Source organism: Entelurus aequoreus, linkage group LG02 (genome assembly GCF_033978785.1).
Source record: "Entelurus aequoreus isolate RoL-2023_Sb linkage group LG02, RoL_Eaeq_v1.1, whole genome shotgun sequence".
Lineage (NCBI taxonomy): Eukaryota > Metazoa > Chordata > Actinopteri > Syngnathiformes > Syngnathidae > Entelurus > Entelurus aequoreus.
In genome coordinates, this window is record NC_084732.1 from 72,370,256 (window position 1) to 72,390,485 (window position 20,230).

The window sequence follows — 20,230 nt, forward strand, 5'->3', positions numbered from 1 at the left end:
TTCCGCTATATGGGAAGCTCACATTATTGGCTGTTTACTACATGACTTTATTACAAAGTCCAGCTAAAGACAACAAAACTGTCATTAAATGATGGACTCACGTAAATAACTCAAATAATGTAATATTTAAAATGTTAAATTGTCTACAAAGTTTGTATGTAACTAACTGAAATGATCTTTTCTCCTCTGAAGCTGCCCCTGCCCTTCGCACACCGCTGTCTATTGCAGGTTCCTACGCCACCCCATTTGCGATGATGGGTCATCATGAAATGAATGGATCCCTGACCAATGCGGGTGTCTACCCTGGCCTTATTTCACCTCAGATGAGCGTGGCTGCTGCAGCTGCTGCTTATGGACGCTCACCAATTGTAAATATGTTATCTTCATGGTTCTAAATGTCCATTTCACACATGATATACTTGTAGCAAAACCCTTTTACGCAAGTAAATGATCCATCTTAGCTCATTGTTGTAGAATGTATTTACCAAATGACTTTGAGGCATTTAAATGTTCAGTCTGTATTTCCATAACTCGTTGTGAATATGTCTGCTCCTCTTCATTGTGTACTTAATGAAAAAGTGCAAAAACCGCCGCCCTCCCATGGCTTTGATGTTCCCTAGTTAGCATTCTAAAGGCTTAAAAAGGCTCTTTCCCAAAATGAATGTCATGTTTGAAAATCTCCCAGGTTTTGATTAGTATTAGCAAGTTGTGTTATCTTGTGGAAAGCTTCTTTGTCTGCCATCGAGAAGAATCCACGGCTTTCAAGGGATTTGTCTGAAAACATTACTATTTTTCAGGGTGCTAGCAGATGAAATGTGACATAATTTCTAACTTGAGTATTGTAACATCCCATTTTATATCAGCACGGTATAATTTGTTTTTAATGCCACTCATTACTTGTTTATGCAGGCGGGGTTTGACCCTCATCCCCACATGAGAGCTCCAGGCCTCCCAACTAGCCTCACTTCCATGTCAGGAGGAAAGCCGTGAGTATTTGAGCTTTTATGACATTATATTACAAAACTATTTTATCTTTTTAACAATCTGTGTCAAAATGACAGGAGACTAAAGTTAATCTCTATCCTCTCCCCCCTGACTCCTTTGCAGGGCTTATTCTTTTCATGTGAGTGCAGACGGTCAGATGCAGCCTGTGCCCTTCCCTCCAGATGCACTTATAGGCCCAGGCATCCCACGCCACGCTCGTCAGATCAACACGCTGAGTCACGGGGAAGTTGTGTGCGCTGTCACCATCAGCAACCCCACACGTCACGTCTACACGGGCGGCAAGGGCTGTGTGAAGATCTGGGACATCAGCCAACCGGGCAGCAAGAGCCCTGTGTCCCAACTCGACTGTCTGGTAATTAGTTGTCTTTGTTTCTTGCAAGTCATGGCAGAATGCCTTATTTCACAGGGTTCCAGGCGACAGTGATACATTATATACTCTCTGTATGACAGCTCATTGCTTGAGCCTGTTTTCCCCATCCAACTGTAGCTTAACTCCAAATTCTAGTTGGACCGAATTGTGAGTAATTCAGCAGTGCCTGGCTGTGCTGTGCTGAAATAATCCTTTGCAGAGGAAAAAAGTCCTGCTGTGTAAATATGTTCTGATTGGCTGACCTTGTCTGCTGTTACCCAGCTCATTGTGTCCTCTCAACTGCCTCCCATTTCTCATTTTGATACTGTGGCTTCATACTGTTCATATGGCCTAAAACACCCGCAGATGCATTAAGAGTGCAATTCAGTCTTATAAAGCAATCAAGGTGCTGTTTTATTCGTCAAAAAATATTCACAGTATTGACTCGTTCCCTGTCCCTGCCTGTATTTCTTGTTAAAGCTCATACTGTTTAACATCACTTTAACATGATGGGCACGCTGAGGTCTTTCAGAAAACCGCACAATGCAGGTTTACTAGAGAGGTACTGAAGTGATACTGTACCTCGGATTTTGTTAGTAAAAACCCTGTTTCCGTATGAGTTGGGAAATTGTTAGATGTAAATACAAACGGAATACAATGATTTGCAAATCTTTTTCAACCCATATTCAATTGAATGCACTACAAAGACAAGATATGGGATGTTCAAACTCATAAACTATATTTTTTGTTTGCAAATAATGATTACCGTAACTTAAAATTTCATGGCTGCAACACGTGCCAAAATAGTTTGGAAAGGGCCTGTTCACCACTGTGTTACATGGCCTTTCCTTTTAACAACACTCAGTAAACGTTTGGGAACTGAGGAGACACATTTTTTAAGCTTCTCAGGTGGAATTCTTTCCCATTCTTGCTTGATGTACAGCTTACGTTGTTCAGCAGTCCGGGGCTCTCCCTTGTGGTATTTTAGGCTTCATAATGCGCCACACTATTTCAATGGGAGACAGGTCTGGACTACAGGCAGGCCAGTCTAGTATCCGCACTCTTTTACTATGAAGCCACTTTGATGTAACAAGTGGCTTGGCATTGTCTTGCTGAAATAAGCAGGGGCGTCCATGGTAACGTTGCTTGGATGGCAACATATGTTGCTCCAAAACCTGTATGTACCTTTCAGCATTAATGGTGCCTTCACTTATGTGTAAGTTACCCATGTCTTGGTCACTAATACACCCCCATACCATCACAGATGCTGGCTTTTCCACTTTGCGCCTATAACAATCCGGATGGTTCTTTTCCTCTTTGGTCCGGAGGACACGACGTCCACAGTTTCCAAAAACAATTTGAAATGTGGACTCGTCAGACCACAGAACACTTTTCCACTTTGTATCAGTCCATCTTAGATGAGCTCAGGCCCAGCGAAGCCGACTGCGTTTCTGGGTGTTGTTGATAAACGGTTTTCGCCTTGCATAGGAGAGTTTTAACTTGCACTTACAGATGTAGCGACAAACTGTAGTTACTGACAGTGGGTTTCTGAAGTATTCCTGAGCCCATGTGGTGATATCCTTTACACGCTGATGTCGCTTGTTGATGTAGTACAGCCTGAGGGATCGAAGGTCACGGGCTTAGCTGCTTACGTGCAGTGATTTCTCCAGATTCTCTGAACCCTTTGATGATATTACGGACCGTAGGTGGTGAAATCCCTAAATTCCTTGCAAGAGCTGGTTGAGAAAGGTTTTTCTTAAACTGTTCAACAATTTGCTCACGCATTTGTTGACAAAATGGTGACCCTCGCCCCATCCTTGTTTGTGAATGACTGAGCATTTCATGGAATCTACTTTTATACCCAATCATGGTACCCACCTGTTCCCAATTTGCCTGTTCACCTGTGGGATATTCCAAATAAGTGTTTGATGAGCATTCCTCAACTTTATCAGTATTTATTGCCACCTTTCCCAACTTCTTTTTCACGTGTTGCTGGCATCAAATTCTAAAGCTAATGATTATTTGCAAAAAAAAAAAAGTTTATCAGTTTGAACATCAATGATGTTGTCTTTGTAGCATATTCAACTGAATATGGGTTGAAAATTATTTGCAAATCATTGTATTCCGTTTATATTTACATCTAACACAATTTCCCAACTCATATGGAAACGGGGTTTGTAATCCATTACAAAAGGTCAGCGGAAAGCAAATCGTATGAAAACAAAAGGACTTATTCCTATATTAAATGGTGTAAAAAAAAATGATTCCGTTCCAGGCAATGAAATTGATAATTGTAGCATTTTATTGTGAACAGCAATGAGTGACTAGGGAAAAGGGGAGAACCGTACACACTACCTTCATACGTTGCTACCAGCAGTTTTTTCTTGCATTCCATAGTGTTTCTCACATTTTTTATCAAAGCTTTCCTCGCCTCATTATTGCCTTATTTTTCTATTGTACACAATAAATCAAGCACAGATACTGATCACCAACACGTGATTCTTTGTTTGGGCGCCTAATTCCACAGAATGAGAGCTACAGTGGTACTTCAATTTAAGAGTGCCTCAACATAAGTGTTTTGAGATAACAGCGGTCTCTCTGCTATTTGTTATGCTTGAAGATGCTAGAAAAAATTTCAGTAAAAAAACATCCCTGCCATTAATTGGCATAGCAAATGCTACAGTGAATGCCATAAGATCCGCCCAGAATATCTGGTATTACTCGATAGCATTAGCTTATAGCTAGAGATGGACATAACTTTGTTTTCCAACCATGGGATGGAAGGGAGTGAGTGTGAAAGACTGTACTAAAAAGAAAAATGTGGATGATATTCATTGAAATAAAGAAATAAATCATCAAAAAATTACCGAGCATGTCGCCAACTTGGCGAAGCAATTTGAGCATATCACTGCTAGTCTGCACCATACTGAAACAGGAGTCTATTTTGTCTAAAATGTTAATATCTAATTGGCGGACATTTATCAATGAAAATAATCAAGAAAAGCTGCTGATGGTGTGATTGACGTAGAAGCAGTTTAAATGTATTTATTTATTTGTTTAAATGTTATTTATTTCAATTCATTTAGATACAAGTGTTTTGTGTTAAGAGCTGTCTCCCAGTTTGTAAGTTGGGGTACTACTGTTGTATGTCACGCCTAATGTTTGGTCAACCAATAATCAAGACGCTATACAAAAACCGGATAAAAACATAGCCGAAAATGTTCGTTGAAAACCAAATCAAGACTAGAAGTGGAACGTACAAAAACCGAGGTACCACCATATTATCTCTATGGATTTTCTGAACTGTTAGATTTTTTTAGATTGTGAAAATATTCTCAATTTATCTGGACGATGCTCACTACTTGTTTCCGCTTCAGAACCGGGACAATTACATCCGCTCTTGCAAGCTGTTGCCTGACGGCCGCACCCTGATCGTGGGTGGCGAGGCCAGCACGCTGACCATCTGGGACTTGGCATCACAGACGCCACGCATTAAGGCGGAGCTTACCTCCTCTGCCCCAGCCTGCTACGCACTGGCGATAAGTCCCGATGCCAAGGTCTGCTTCTCCTGCTGCTCCGATGGAAACATAGCTGTGTGGGACCTCCATAATCAGACCCTTGTTAGGTCAGTGCTCCCAACATGTCAATAAAAATGCCTTGCATATTATGGCGCTTAAAACCGCACCACTCACAGTATTTTAAGAATTGAGAAGAACCGTAGAGGCGTCCTCTTCATCTCCTGTCTTATTCCAGGCAGTTCCAGGGCCACACAGATGGAGCCAGCTGTATTGACATTTCCCATGATGGGACCAAGCTCTGGACTGGAGGCTTGGACAACACAGTCCGCTCCTGGGATTTGAGAGAAGGACGGCAGCTCCAGCAACACGACTTTACCTCACAGGTACAGACAAGCTTAATCAAACATGTTCATCTCTCCTTTTCATTGTGTTCAACCTCCAAGGTTGAACACAATCCGTTATATACAGTACAAGAATAACAGACATACTAATGAACTGTGGTCATTATAAAACCTGTAACTATCAGGGAACATTTTAAGTAGAATGTTAACATTATTAACGTCGCGTCAGTGTTAAGTTAACCACTGTTCATTTTAATAACGAATGAGTAACGAAGGAACAGGACGTACTGCTTGGACGACTTCCTGACCTCCCGCCCATGCATGGCTGCGGTTCAAACTTCAAAGTTGTGTCTTGCTTTTTTAACAAATTCCAAATTGATCATCATTTAAAAATTAAGAGGTTTCACACATTTAAAACAAATCTATTTTGTTTGTTTTTGTTCAGATCTTCTCTCTAGGCTACTGTCCCACTGGAGAATGGCTGGCTGTGGGCATGGAGAGCAGCAATGTGGAAGTGTTGCACCACACCAAGCCTGACAAGTACCAGTTACATCTGCACGAAAGCTGTGTCCTCTCGCTCAAGTTTGCCTACTGTGGTACGAAATATTATTTATTGCATTATTACCACACTAAAGGTTTGGTTGGCTGGGCAACATCTTAAAAGGTTTGTCATGTACAGTGGTAGCTCAGGTTTTGTACGCCCCGATTTTCATATGATTCGGCGTCTGTACATGTAGAAGAAAAAGAAACACGGGCATGTCTGGATGACTCGCCTTCATATTTCCAGTGGTTACCTACGAGTTATGAAACCGCTTCATTATGAAGCTGGCTGTGGCGCGTTCTTTCTGATGTCACTTCCTGTGTGGGGGCGTGGTCTTTCTGGCGTCACTTCCTCTCCAAACTCACTTTGTAAACGATCAATGAGTCCATACAAAGCTAAGTGCTGGAGATTCAAGAATTACACAGCTGACTTACCCGTGTAAAAATTTGTCCGAGGAGGGGCACCTTAAACGCTCTTAGGCTAAATAATTATTCGTTTAAGGGGTTAAACGACTTAGTGTAGACATAGCCTTATTGTCCGCTGTCTGATCTGTCGTCCACAAGTTGCAGACAGTCTACGTGTATGATTTACTCTTTAAAAGTTTGTCCATCTTAAAGGCCTACTGAAACCCACTACAACCGACCACGCAGTCTGATAGTTTATATATCAATGATGAAATCTTAACATTGCAACACATGCCAATACGGCCGGGTTAACTTATAAAGTGACATTTAAAACTTCCCGGGAAATATCCGGCTGAAACGTTGCGGTATGATGACGTGACGCGTGACGAAGTCAGAGTAACGGAAGTTATGGTACCCGTAGAATCCTATACAAAAAGCTCTGTTTTCATTTCATAATTCCACAGTATTCTGGACATCTTTTGCAATTTGTTTAATGAACAATGAAGGCTGCAAAGAAGACAGTTGTAGGTGGGATCGGTGTATTAGCAGCGGACTACAGCAACACAACCAGGAGGACTTTGTTGGAGCGCTAGCCGCGCTAGCCGCGCTAGCCGCCGACCTCACCTTGACTTCCTACGTCTCCGGGCCGCCAAACGCATCGGGTGAAGTCCTTCGTCCTTCTGCCGATCGCTGGAACGCAGGTGAGCACGGGTGTTGATGAGTAGATGAGGGCTGGCTGGCGTAGGTGGAGAGCTAATGTTTTTAGCATAGCTCTGTGAGGTCCCGTTGCTAAGTTGCTAAGTTAGCTTCAATGGCGTCGTTAGCACAGCATTGTTAACCTTCGCCAGCCTGGAAAGCATTAACCGTGTATTAATTAATTTGGGGTAATCATCACTTTCTCGGTCCGAATCTCTCTCGCTCCATTGTAAACAACGGGGAATTGTGAGGAATACTAGCTCCTGTGACGTCACGCTACTTCCGGTACAGGCAAGGCTTTTTTTTATCAGCGAGCAAAAGTTGCGAACTTTATCGTCGATTTTCTCTACTAAATCCTTTCAGCAAAAATATGGCAATATCGCGAAATGATCAAGTATGACACATAGAATGGATCTGCTATTCCCGTTTAAATTTAAAAAAAAAAATTCAGTAGGCCTTTAAACATTGATTTTTGGTCCCAACACATTTACAAACAAAACGAGGTATCAATGTAGACCTCTGCCACTCACCAAAGTATTAGGGTCTTATTGGGGTTCAGGTGAATAGAAGCTACAGGTCTCACAGTATTACAGCTGTGAACGAACCATGTAAACCATGGGCATGCTGCAGCTATCATGAGACTGAACTACTTAATAGAACCCATTACACAATATCAATTAACACTGCAGTGTCAAGAAGAAGGAACAAAAAAAGTGACACGCGCGTGTGAAAGACACATCAACGGCTCACATCACTTTGTCGGGGCCCATGGGGTTAACATGGAAGCTGTTATTTAACAGACTTACCCATTGAGAAAAATAATCCTCTCTTCAAACTGCTTTGCTCATGGGCACATAAGTTGCCAACTATAACTGCACACAAAGTATATTTCATTATTGTTTAACACCCACGACCCACCCCGAAAACTACTGTAGCTGCTTTATTTAAATGATGCTTTTTCAGGGCTTTGCTACCATTAATTACACCGAAAGCCAACTAATCGTTTGGGTAATTAGAAGGTGATTTGAATAATTGTCTGACTGGAAAAAGTGTGAGCCCGCATTATGTACTTTCTGATCACTTATGTCAGGCTATTGCCCCCAATTAGGGTTTCATGATTGTTGATATTTAGTCATAATACAATAAGGTTCTTCCACAAGAGTCTCTAAGAAGATTGTGTGCTTAGACTATAGATTGTATTCTGATGACTTTCATTCTGTATTTGCAGGAAAATGGTTTGTGAGCACAGGGAAGGACAACCTGCTGAACGCATGGAGGACTCCCTATGGAGCCAGCATATTCCAGGTATGAAACAATGTCGAACAACAGCATACACTAGGGATGGGCTATATGGCCTAAAATCTACTTTGTGACCTATATTGCAGCCTTTTGCGATAACGATGTACACTATGTTGCCGAATATATTTGGCCACCCATCCAAATGATCAGAACCAGGAGTCCTAATCACTTGGCCCGGCCACAGGTGTATAAAATCTAGCACTTAGGCATGGAGACTGTTTCTACAAACATTTGTGAAAGAGTGGGCTGCTTTTGGAAGCACAGTGATTTCCAGCGTGGAACTGTAATAGAATGCCATGGATAATGGAGTGGATGAACTTGACTGGCCTGCACAGAGTCCTGACCTGAACCCGATAGAACACCTTTTGGATGAATTAGAACGGAGCCTGAGAGCCAGGCCTTCTCGACCAACATCAGTGTGTGACCTCACCAATGAGCTTTTGGAAGAATGGTCGAAAATTCCTATAAAGACACTCAGTGGACAGCCTTCCCAGAAGAGTTGAAGCTGTAATAGCTGCAAAAGGTGGACCGACATCATATAGAACCCTATGGGTTAGGAATGGGATGGCACTTCAAGTTCATATGTGAGTCAAGGCAGGTGGCCAAATACTTTTGGCAATATAGTGTATATCACAATATATTATTTGGCTTGTAAATCAAAATACGTGTCAAACGAAGTTACAACTCCCAATTTAGCTGCTGACATATGTGGTTGTATATTGCGCTACAACCTATTATTAATCTTGTTGTTAATTTACTTTCTGCTGTAACATGGTTCTGTCTGCATTTATGTTAAAATGTAATAAGCACTTATTCTGTTGTTTGGATACTTAACATTATTTCTGGGCGATAATACAAATTTGGGAACCGATCCAATACCAAGTAGTTAAAGGGGCACTATTGGTCATTTAAATACTGATAGTTTAACATTTTCAAAATCATTGAATGATTCCAATTTTAATCATAATTCTAATCCAACAACATCATAGGATGGCGATTAGGGCTGCGAATCTTTGGGTGTCCCACGATTCGATTCAATATCGATTCTTGGGGTCACGATTCGATTATAAATTGATTTTTTCGATTCAACGCGATTCTCGATTCAAAAACGATATTTTTCCGATTCAAAACAATTCTCTATTCATTCAATACATTTCAGCAGGATCTACCCCAGTCTGCTGACATGCAAGCAGAGTAGTAGATTTTTGTAAAAAGCTTTTATAAATATAAAGGACAATGTTTTATCAACTGATTAAGAACCACTGGTCTAGGCATTGTAAGTCTATATAGCAAGGGTAATAACTATCATAAATTCAGGAGCTTGTAGAATATCCGCACTATACCCTGGTGGGATATAATTGTGTGCATTCCATTTATTAACACAGCATAAAACTGATGATTAAAAATCAATAAATAGGCATGTGCAAATGTGTACGAGTATGGCAAATAAAACTCCTTGAGTCATAGAAATTTCCCCTGGGGGACTAATAAAGTACCTTTTAGTCCAATATTAATAATACATTTTTTTTTTTTTTTTAATGTTTTAATAATAATATTTTGTGTTGATATTTATTATTTTGTACTCTAGGGTTGTACGTTATACTAGTACTAATGAATTAAAAACGGTACTATACTGCCTCTGAAACATACCAGTACTATTTTTTATTGTTTTTTTATGGCCATTACGGCACGCCGTCGTCAATGCTGGAGCAGAGGCACATGTTCGGCAACACACACGTACGGAGTACTTACAAGCAGACATGGTGTGGACACATAAGAGGCAGAATGTTTTTGAGCCAAAACGCGTCCAAACAATAATGATAAATAAATAATAAATGGGTTATTCTTGTATAGCGCTTTTCTACCTTCAAGGTACTCAAAGCGCTTTTGACAGTATTTCCACATTCACCCATTCACACACACATTCACACACTGATGGCGGGAGCTGCCATGCAAGGCGCTAACCAGCACCCATCAGGAGCAAGGGTGAAGTGTCTTGCCCAAGGACACAACGGACGTGACTAGGATGGTAGAAGGTGGGGATTGAACCCCAGTAACCAGCAACCCTCCGATTGCTGGCACGGCCACTCTACCAACTTCGCCACGCCGTAAATGTGACGCTATAAATACCAAAGCACCGCTCTACAGTTAGTGCTTTAAGACCTAACTAGCTAGCGGATAACATCCATCCGCAGTTAACTAATCATGCTTCACTCCACACCGTAGGAGGATACAATAGCTAACAGCAAGCGAGCGTTCCTGAAAGTAAACAAATGGCTGGATCTATAGATACATCAACTGTAACGATACCAAGTACAAGAGCCATATCTCGTCGATACTACAATGATTACATTGATATTTTTTATTATTACAAAATCTATTGTCTTTTTTTTATATTGTTTATAAAGTAAGGAAATATGTCTCTGGAGACAGGATAACTTTAAGTATGATGACCAATGTATGATCCTGTAACTACTTGATATTGGATTGATACCAAAAAATTGTAGTATCACCTAAAACAATGAGTATCTAAACAACAAAGGAATGAGTGATTATTACATTTTAACAGAAGTGTAGATGGAACTTGTTAAAACAAAAAATAACCAGGTATTAACAGTAATTTAACAACTATATTAATAAAGAGTAGGAAGAAGCTGAGCTTATTTAATCCTACCCCTTTTCATACCATAGCAATTTTATCCCATGTCCTTATGCTCTGTAACAGAAAAGTGAATAAATAAGTACCATAAGTAAACAAATATTATAAATACATAAATAATCTTTATCTCAAAAAAAAAAAAAAAGAAGGGTTCAAGATGTCCATCATAATTATTCTTCTGTGTACTTTGTGAACACTTGTAGTTTGAACAGTCTCTTAAACTGAATCATATTTGTGCTTTGTTTGATATTTTTGGTTAATCCATTTTGACAAAATAATACAATCAGAATTTATGCGCTATGTTACTGCATACGTCAGCAGCCAAATTAGGAGCCTTTGTTTGCTTACTGACTACTAAAAGAGTAGTTGTCTAGAATGTTCACTATCTTATTTAATGACAAAATTGTTCTTCAATTGCAAGAAGAAGCATATGTTTAAGGTATCATTGCCCTTTTGTTTTGAAATGTATCAAAAAGTACTGATACCGGTACCAACATTTTGGTATTGGAACAACTCTACTGTACTGTTATTATAATGTTATTTCATAACTTATTTCCGTCAGTAATTAATAACACATCAATATCTCTAAGGAATATGTGATTTTATAAATGTTTTGTTGTAAAAAGAAACAGTGCATGAATAATGGGATAATCATGAAACCGTGATTATTACTCTGACTAAATTCCTATAATGGTTGCATCCCTGCCATACACCACTGCTGAACTTGATGTATGTTAAGACAGTGGTCCCCAACCTTTTTGTAACTGCGGACCGGTCAACGCTTGAAAATTTGTCCCACGGACCAGGGGTGTGGGATATGGTATTTTTATTTTTTTATTTTTTATTTTTTGTCATAAAAAAATACAATCATGCGTGCTTACGGACTGTATCCCTGCAGACTGTTTTGACCTATATTGATATATAATGTAGGAACCAGAAATATTAATAACAGAAAGAAACAACCCTTTTGTGCGAATGAGTGTAAATGGGGGAGGGAGGTTATTTGGGTTGGTGCACTAATTGTAAGTGTATCTTGTGTTTTTTATGTTGATTTAATAAAAAATGTATTTATTTTTTTAATTTCTTGTGCGGCCCGGTACCAATCGATCCACGGACCGGTACCAGGCCGCAGCCCGGTGGTTGGGGACCACTGTGTTAAGAAGTTACCAGTCAAAAGAACGTCAGTGTGTTTTCTCTTTCCTAAAGTGGGCGGTCGCTAAAACCTCCCGCAGGGCACTTGACTGCCTTGCACGTTGGCGTTCATACGTAGCTAACCATGACCCGGTGTTCTATTTCTTTGTGCAGTCCAAGGAGTCGTCCTCTGTCCTGAGCTGTGACATCTCAGCGGATGACAAATACATCGTGACAGGTTCTGGTGACAAGAAGGCCACAGTGTACGAGGTCATCTACTAGACCGTCCTCGTGGCCCCTCGCCCCGCCGTCCACCTGCAAGGTGGAAGACATCAGGAAGTGACGATACGCCCTCGGATATGTCCACTGCAGGGGAGATGTTTTTTTTACAACGTGGGTTCACGTTTTTTGGCATTTTTCCAAATGTTTTCTTTGTATTTTTGCCCAGTGAAGCAGCGCTTCACCACTGAGGACCGCCGTCCACAGACGTCTTGTGAAAAGTGTACATATCGGATTAAATAGACATTTTCTATAAATATTATAAATATATATATTTTCATGTCCTGAGTGTACTTGTGGTAGGTTTGCTTTGGCTCCCGCTCTGTGAGAACATATCTGGGTGGGGTAGCAAATCATAGATGACAACTTTTGAACTGATTTTTCCTTGAAGCACATTGTGTGGGCTGATTGTCTCAACACACTGCAAAGTGGGGGACATTGCGGAACATTTAAATGGCCTTTCATCTCGGTGATAATGTGGGCTTTTGATTCAGCCAGGCCAACCACTCATTTGTGCCACTGTGGGGACCCAGCAAGACACTGATACAATTTGTTGTAAATGTCATTCATATGTGTATATAAGATTTTTTTTTATTGTGTAATGCTCTGTCTGTGCTAGCTGTCTCCTTTTTTTTTTCTTTTCTTTGGAAGACTTGTTTTTTGGGAGACGTTTAATGTTTAGCCCAACCCTTTGGACCTCAGTTGGCAGCAGAAGCACTGCAGCAGGCATGAACTTAATGACAATGTGCTTTTACGTAATGGGGGACACCGAAATGCACCATTGATTTCTTAACTACGGGCAAACGTCAGTCCATTCTAAACCAATGGAAACATTCTGCCCTTTCGTGTCTTATCGATATTCCTGGAATGTGTTGGGCCGCTCGTGGCTGGCAGGCCGGTGTGACGTGGAATGACGCCTGCCTCTCCTCAGAAACCTGTGGGAGAAATGCAGACAAATACACAAGAGACTGAATCTAGTGTTGCTCATGTTGAAGACTGGAGTGAGTCATTCTGTTTTGTTTTTCTACATGACAAAATTAGCCTTTTTCCACAGAAAACAAAAAGGGGTTTGTGTCCCACTGTGTTACACCAAAGTATGTAGCAAAAGCTGTCAGCACTGGGAAGAATTGTAAAATTGTTAATAAATCAAGAACTGATTTTTGTATTTGTTTATTTAAGCACAATGATGAAACAAATATGAGCCAATCAGGGTTTTACGCTGCCAGCACCAATCATGCGTGAGATCGACCGATGCCAATACCGATTAACTGTACATTTTTAATTGTGATGAGTGCTATTGACAGTTAAGCATTTCTACAACTCTTTTTTTTTTTTTTTTTGTGATAGAGTGATTGGAGCACATACTTTGTTTGTCACAAAAAACATTCATGTATTTTGGTTCTTTTATGAATTTATTATGGGTCTACTGAAAATGTGACCAAATCTGCAAAAGTATACATACAGCAACATACATTATCAATTTTGGTGATGTAGAAAAGTTACAATCAAATCAAATTAGCTTCATGGCATTGCCCCTTAAAGGCCTACTGAAACCCACTACTACCGACCACGCAGTCTGATAGTTTATATATCAATGATGAAATCTTAACATTGCAACACATGCTAATACGACCGGTTTAACTTATAAAGTGCAATTTTAAATTTCCCGCTAAACTTCCGGTTGAAAACTCATTTGGATATGACGTATGCGCGTGACGTAGCCAGTAGAACAGAGGTATGGCTCCCCAATTTAGGCCAATACATAAAGCTCTGTTTTCATTTCATAATTCCACAGTATTCTGGACATCTGTGTTGGTGAATCTTTTGTTTAATGAACAATGGAGATTGCAAAGAAGAAAGTTGTAGGTGGGATCGGTGTATTAGCGGCTGGCTGTAGCAACACAACAAGAAGGACTTACTTGGATAGCAGACGCGCTAGCCGATGCTAGCCGCCAACCGATGCTAGCCGCCAACCGATGCTAGCCGCCAACCGCATCTGTGATCGGGTGAAGTCCTTAGTCGCGCCGTCGATCGCTGGAACGCAGGTGAGCACGGGTGTTGATGAGCAGATGAGGGCTGGCTGGCGTAGGTGGAGCGCTAATGTTTTTATCATAGCTCTGTGAGGTCCGGTTGCTAAGTTGCTAAGTTAGCTTCAGCGTCGTTAGCAACATCATTGTTAAGCTTTGCCAGGCTAAGAATTATTAACCGTGTAGTTACATGTCCATGGTTTAATAGTATTGTTGATCTTCTGTCTACCCTTCCAGTCAGGGATTTATTTATTTTGTTTCTATATGCATATGAGCCAGATGCTATCACGTTAGCTCAGTAGCTAAAGAGCTTCGCCGATGTATTGTCGTGGAGATAAAAGTCACTGTGAATGTCCATTTTGCGTTCTCGACTCTCATTTTCAAGAGGATATAGTATCCGAGGTGGTTTAAAATACAAATCCGTGATCCACAATAGAAAAAGGAGAGAGTGTGGAATCCAATGAGCCAACTTGTACCTAAGTTACGGTCAGAGCGAAAAAAGATATGTTTTTCACTGCATTCTAGTCTGTCACTCTAACGTTCCTCATCCACAAATCTTTCATCCTCGCTCAAATTAATGGGGTAATCGTTGCTTTCTCGGTCCGAATCACTCTAGCTGCGTTGAAAACAATAGGAAAATATGAGGAGGTGAACAACTGACTACGTCACGCTACTTCCGGTAGGGGCAAGGCTTTTTTTTATCAGAGACCAAAAGTTGCGAACTTTATCGTCGTTGTTCTATACTAAATCCTTTCAGCAAAAATATGGCAATATCGCAAAATGATCAAGTATGACACATAGAATGGATCTGCTATCCCCGTTTAAATAAAAAAAATTCATTTCAATAGGCCTTTAACTTCATGTGAGTGATTATGATTGACAACACCGGTTGACTTCTCTGAGCCCATTTAAATAGGGCAGTCATTAGACTCGGTTACAAACGCGACAATGGGAAAGACAAAGGAACTCAGCACAGATCTGAAAAAACTAATCATTGACATGAACAAGTCAGGAAAGTCACTTAGAGCCATTTCAAAGCAGCTTAGGGTCCCAAGAGCAACTGTGCAGACAATTGTTCGTAAGTATAAAGTGCATGGCACAGTTTTGTCACTGCCACGATCAGGAAGAAAAGGCAAGCTGTCACCTGCTGCTGAGAGAAAATTGGTTAGGATGATCAAGAGTCAACCGAGAACCACCAAAAAGCAGGTCTGCAATGAATTGGAAGCTTCTGGAACACAGGTGTCAGTCTCCACAAGCATGGTGGTGGTAGTATTATGCTCCGGGCCTGTTTTGCTGCCAATGGAATTGGTGCTTTACAGAGAGTAAATGGGACAATGAAAAAGGAGGATTACCTCCAGATTCTTCAGGACAACCTAAAATCATCAGCCAGGAGGTTGGGACTTGGGCGCAGTTGGGTGTTCCAACAGGACAATGACCCCAAACACACGTCTGAAGTGGTAAAGAAATGGCTAAATCAGGCTAGAATTAAGGTTCTAGAATGACCTACCCAAAGTCCTGACTTAAACCCCATTGAGAACATGTGGACAATGCTGAAGAAACAAGTCCATGTCAGAAAACTAACAAATTTAGCTGAACTGCACCAATTTTGTCAAGAGGAGTGGTCAAAAATTCAACCAGAAGCTTGTGGATGGCTACCAAAAGCGCCTTATTACAGTGAAACGTGCCAAAGGACATGTAACCAAATATTAACATTGCTGTATGTATACTTTTGACCCAGCAGATTTGGTCACATTTTCGGTAGACCCATAATAAATTCATAAAATAACCAAACTTCATGAATGTTTTTTGTGACCAACATATATGTGCTCCAATCACTCTAGCACAAAAAATAAGAGTTGTAGAAATTATTGGAAACTGCAGCCATGACATTATGTTCTTTACAAGTGTATATAAACTTTTGACCACGACTGTAAATCCTTTGGTTTTTCGTACTCAGTCGTCCTGTGTCAGCTAAACCAGTGGTCCCCAACCACTGGGCCGCGGCCTGGCACAAGAAATAAAAAAAATAAAAATGTTTTATTTTTTTTATTTTTATTAAATCAACCTAAAAAACACAATATATACATTATATATCAATATAGATCAATACAGTCTGCAGTAGGGATGTCCGATAATGGCTTTTTGCCGAAATCCGATATTCCGATATTGTCCAACTCTTTAATTACCGATACCGATATCAACCGATATATGCAGTCGTGGAATTAACACATTATTATGCCTAATTTGGACAACCAGGTATGGTGAAGATAAGGTACATTTTAAAAAAATTAGTAAAATAAGATAAATAAATTAAAAACATTTTATTGAATAAAAAAGAAAGTACAACAATATAAAAACAGTTACATAGAAACTAGTAATGAATGAAAATTTGTAAAATTAACTGTTAAAGGTTAGTACTATTAGTGGACCAGCAGCACGGACTGTATCCCTTGCAGACTGTATTGATATATATTGATATATAATGTAGGAACCAGAATATTAATAACAGAAAGAAACAACCCTTTTGTGTGAATGAGTGTAAATGGGGGAGGGAGGTTTTTTGGGTTGGTGGACTAATTGTAAGTGTATCTTGTGTTTTTTATGTTGATTTAATAAAAATAAAAAAATAAATAAAAAAAAACAAAAAAAAACCTGATACCGATAATAAAAAAACCGATACCGATAATTTCCGATATTACATTTTAACGCATATATCGGCCGATAACATCTCTAGTCTGCAGGGATACAGTCCGTAAGCACACATGATTGTATTTCTTTATGGAAAAAAAAAAAAAAAACTTTTTTTTTTTTTTTTAAATTTAATTTTGCTTATCATTCACAACCATGAGAGACAAGAACACGTTTGTATTATTATGTTTTTGCATTTTAATTTGTAATCGGCTAGCAATGGTGCTAATGGGAGCAATCGTTTTGCCTACTGTAGAGGTTGCCCTCTAGTGGGTTCTTCAGACCACCACACCCTGCCAGGAGCGCCCGGAATTGTGGGTATAACACTGTTTTATTCTCCTCAAATCATGCAAAGTCTTATGCTTTTCAGCAAAGTGTCTTTTCTGCGTCCGTGTCTCTCAGCAGCACCTCCAACTCCAACTACTCGTCTCATCACGGCTGCTGCTAATATAGGCGACAGGTGATTAGATAACAAGGCCCACCTGGGCCATCTACGCACCTGTCGCTGTCTTTGAGGCCGGACACACTCCGTTCCGCAGCAGACCCGCAGGCCACACCCCCCTCCACACCTACAAAACTCTAAAAACGTAATTATAGATTATAAATTGCCTCTCAACTGAATAGTAGAAGGTTGTTGCCATAAACCGAGAAATTGGTCCACTTTTACATTCAGCTTAGACTCCGAGATGGCGAGAAAGACAAGAAGATGCTCGATTGTTGTTCTTTTTTTAACCCTTCATGTGGATTATGAATAATTCTTCATCTAAACTGGAAAATAGGAAAATCCCATCAGTCAACATCCAAGTGAGAGCAGACATTGTACAGTAAGTGATCATTTTATTAGGGTTGTCTCTCATGAAGTTGAAAGAAATCGCAAACATTGTGATGCGTCTGTGGAAATCTGCCACCGTATGCTTAAAATGACTAAAATATGTAACTATTACATGTTATTATGACTGTGCATGTGAGTACATGACATATTGATGTGTTGATGGAGGTTTGGTTGGTTTTTAGAGTGCTTTATAGACTCCCAGTCAATTGTTCGCTGACCTATTTATGAGTTAGAATGCATTAAAAAAAAAGAAACCTATGTGTGCTTATCTCTTATTTTTATTTTTATTTTTATTGACATGCAGCATCAGACATTCCTATCCATTACATCATATTCACGTACATCATATATCTGTTGTCTGCCCTAAATGTCAAAAATATTTCTAGTTTATATCCCAACCATACCAACCCCTCCCCCCAAAAAAAGATAAAGAAACAGTAAAAAAACAAAGTTGCATCTACAAATACATCAATTAAATAAACAAAAAAAAGAAATAATAAGACATTAATAATAATAATAATCAGAAAAAAAAAAATATATATATATATAAGCTGATACATAGGCTATATAGGTGCTTATCTCATGTAAGAATTGAAAATTATAGGTAAATGGGTTATACTTGTATAGCGCTGTTCTACCTTCAAGGTACTCCAAGCGCTTTGACACTATTTCCACATTCACTCATTCATATACACGCATTCACACATTGATGGAGGGAGCTGCCATGTAAGGCCCTAACCACGGCCCATCAGGAGCAAGGTTGAAGTGTCTTGCTCAAGGACACAACGGACATGACGAGGTTGGTAGAAGGTGGGGATCGAACCAGGAACCCCCAGGTTGTTGGCACGGCCACTCTCCCAACTGTGCCACGCCGTCCCAAAAGGACAGTGTGGCAAAATTCCACCAAAAAAAGTGCAGTTCCCCTTTAAGGGAGCGGCTGCACACTGTGCATGGTAGGGGTGCAACGGTTAGTGGACATTTTCGACAATACAATTTGTCGCCGACAACAGTATTTGTCGACGATAGTTGTGACGTCATCACTCGCAAAAACATTGCCAGTGATAACATTCAAAGTGTAAGAACATTTCCTCGTATTCATGGTAAAAACATGACTACCTTGCTCATTTTGCACAGGGGACCTTGTTTTCATGGCAGTACATCTGTGATAGGGGAGCGCCTGAAGCGGGGACATGATGTCGGACGTCTGGAGGGACGATGCGGACTCAGCCTCAGTAAGAGTGTTGGCTTCTACCTAGCTAGTTAGCTACCAAATGTGAGACCAAGTTGTGTGAAAAAATGATTTTAACTATCATTTTAGCCAAAGTCAGCCTGCTAAACTACACCAATTCATGTACTTTTTAAAGCAGCGTCAAAAAGGCCCACTAACAAACGCACACAGAGACAGACTGGCAACAATGCGGAAGTATCTTAAGATTAAAATAGCTAACATTTTAAGAATTAATCAAACATAGAATTCAACACATTGAGTCTATTAGAGTGTTAAAACTGCCAAGAGTTAAACCAGGGGTCGGCAACCCAAAATGTTGAAAGAGCCATATTGGACCAAAAATACAACACACTGAAGCCGCAAATAATTAAAAGCCTCATATAAGTGTTATAATGATGGCAACACATGATGTAAGTGTCTATATTAGCTATGTTCGCCTACTATCAAAGGCTGAAGCTGACAGAAATGTTGTATTTTAATTTTTATACTACACATTTTTGCAACATTGGAAAACATTAGTAAAATGGAGGCTTCTCACAGGATGAGATAACTTCTGGAAATGACTGGCTCAGAACGGCCAAAGGTGTGTGTCCAAGTATAAGGAAACTTCTTCTAATGGATTTAATACAATCTTTGCAAGCTGGGTAATGTTTGCTGTGGTCTGGAACAATGTGACACACAAACAACTATGAGAAATGCAGCCAATATTACATACAGATAATGTGTCATGAGACATGCAAATATAAATTAAATACACAGAGGACATAAGTAAAGGAAATTAAATGAGCTCAAATATACATACAAACGAGGCATAATGATGCAATATGTACATACAGATAGCCTAAATAGCATGTTAGCATCGATTAGAGTGCAGTCATGGATTGACCAAATATGCCTGATAAGCACTCCAGGAAATCAACAAAGCTCACCTTTGTGCATTCACGCACAGCATAAAATGTTTGGTGGACAAAATGAGACAAAGAAGGAGTGGCATAAAACACGTCTTTCTGTGGCAGCATCTGAGAAATTTGTACGTGTAAACAAACTACGATGAGTTCAAGGATCGCTGAAATTAGTAGGACAAAACGGTGATGCCAAATACTCTCATCAGTGAAGCATGTATAACATAAATAGTGGGATTTCTGACAATTAGGAAGGTTTGTGTCATGTTTATTCTCCTACAGAAAATATATTAAAACAAAAAATTAAAATTTTTCTTTATCTTTTTCCATT

General features: G+C 39.9%; 1 protein-coding gene across 5 annotated transcripts in view; it reads left to right on the forward strand.

The window, feature by feature from the left end:
• tle3b (TLE family member 3, transcriptional corepressor b) overlaps positions 1 to 13,374 on the forward strand; it is a 75,549-nt gene extending 62,175 nt beyond the window's left edge. For all 5 annotated transcript variants that reach the window (XM_062031852.1, XM_062031859.1, XM_062031867.1 and 2 more), the window contains exons 14-21: positions 193 to 368; positions 910 to 986; positions 1,108 to 1,357; positions 4,732 to 4,979; positions 5,108 to 5,255; positions 5,659 to 5,809; positions 8,083 to 8,159; positions 12,118 to 13,374. In XM_062031852.1, coding sequence (XP_061887836.1) covers positions 193 to 368; positions 910 to 986; positions 1,108 to 1,357; positions 4,732 to 4,979; positions 5,108 to 5,255; positions 5,659 to 5,809; positions 8,083 to 8,159; positions 12,118 to 12,225 — 1,235 coding nt within the window. In that variant the 3' untranslated portion in view covers positions 12,226 to 13,374. The remainder of the gene's footprint in view (positions 1 to 192; positions 369 to 909; positions 987 to 1,107; positions 1,358 to 4,731; positions 4,980 to 5,107; positions 5,256 to 5,658; positions 5,810 to 8,082; positions 8,160 to 12,117) is intronic.
• The last annotated feature ends 6,856 nt before the right edge of the window (positions 13,375 to 20,230 follow it).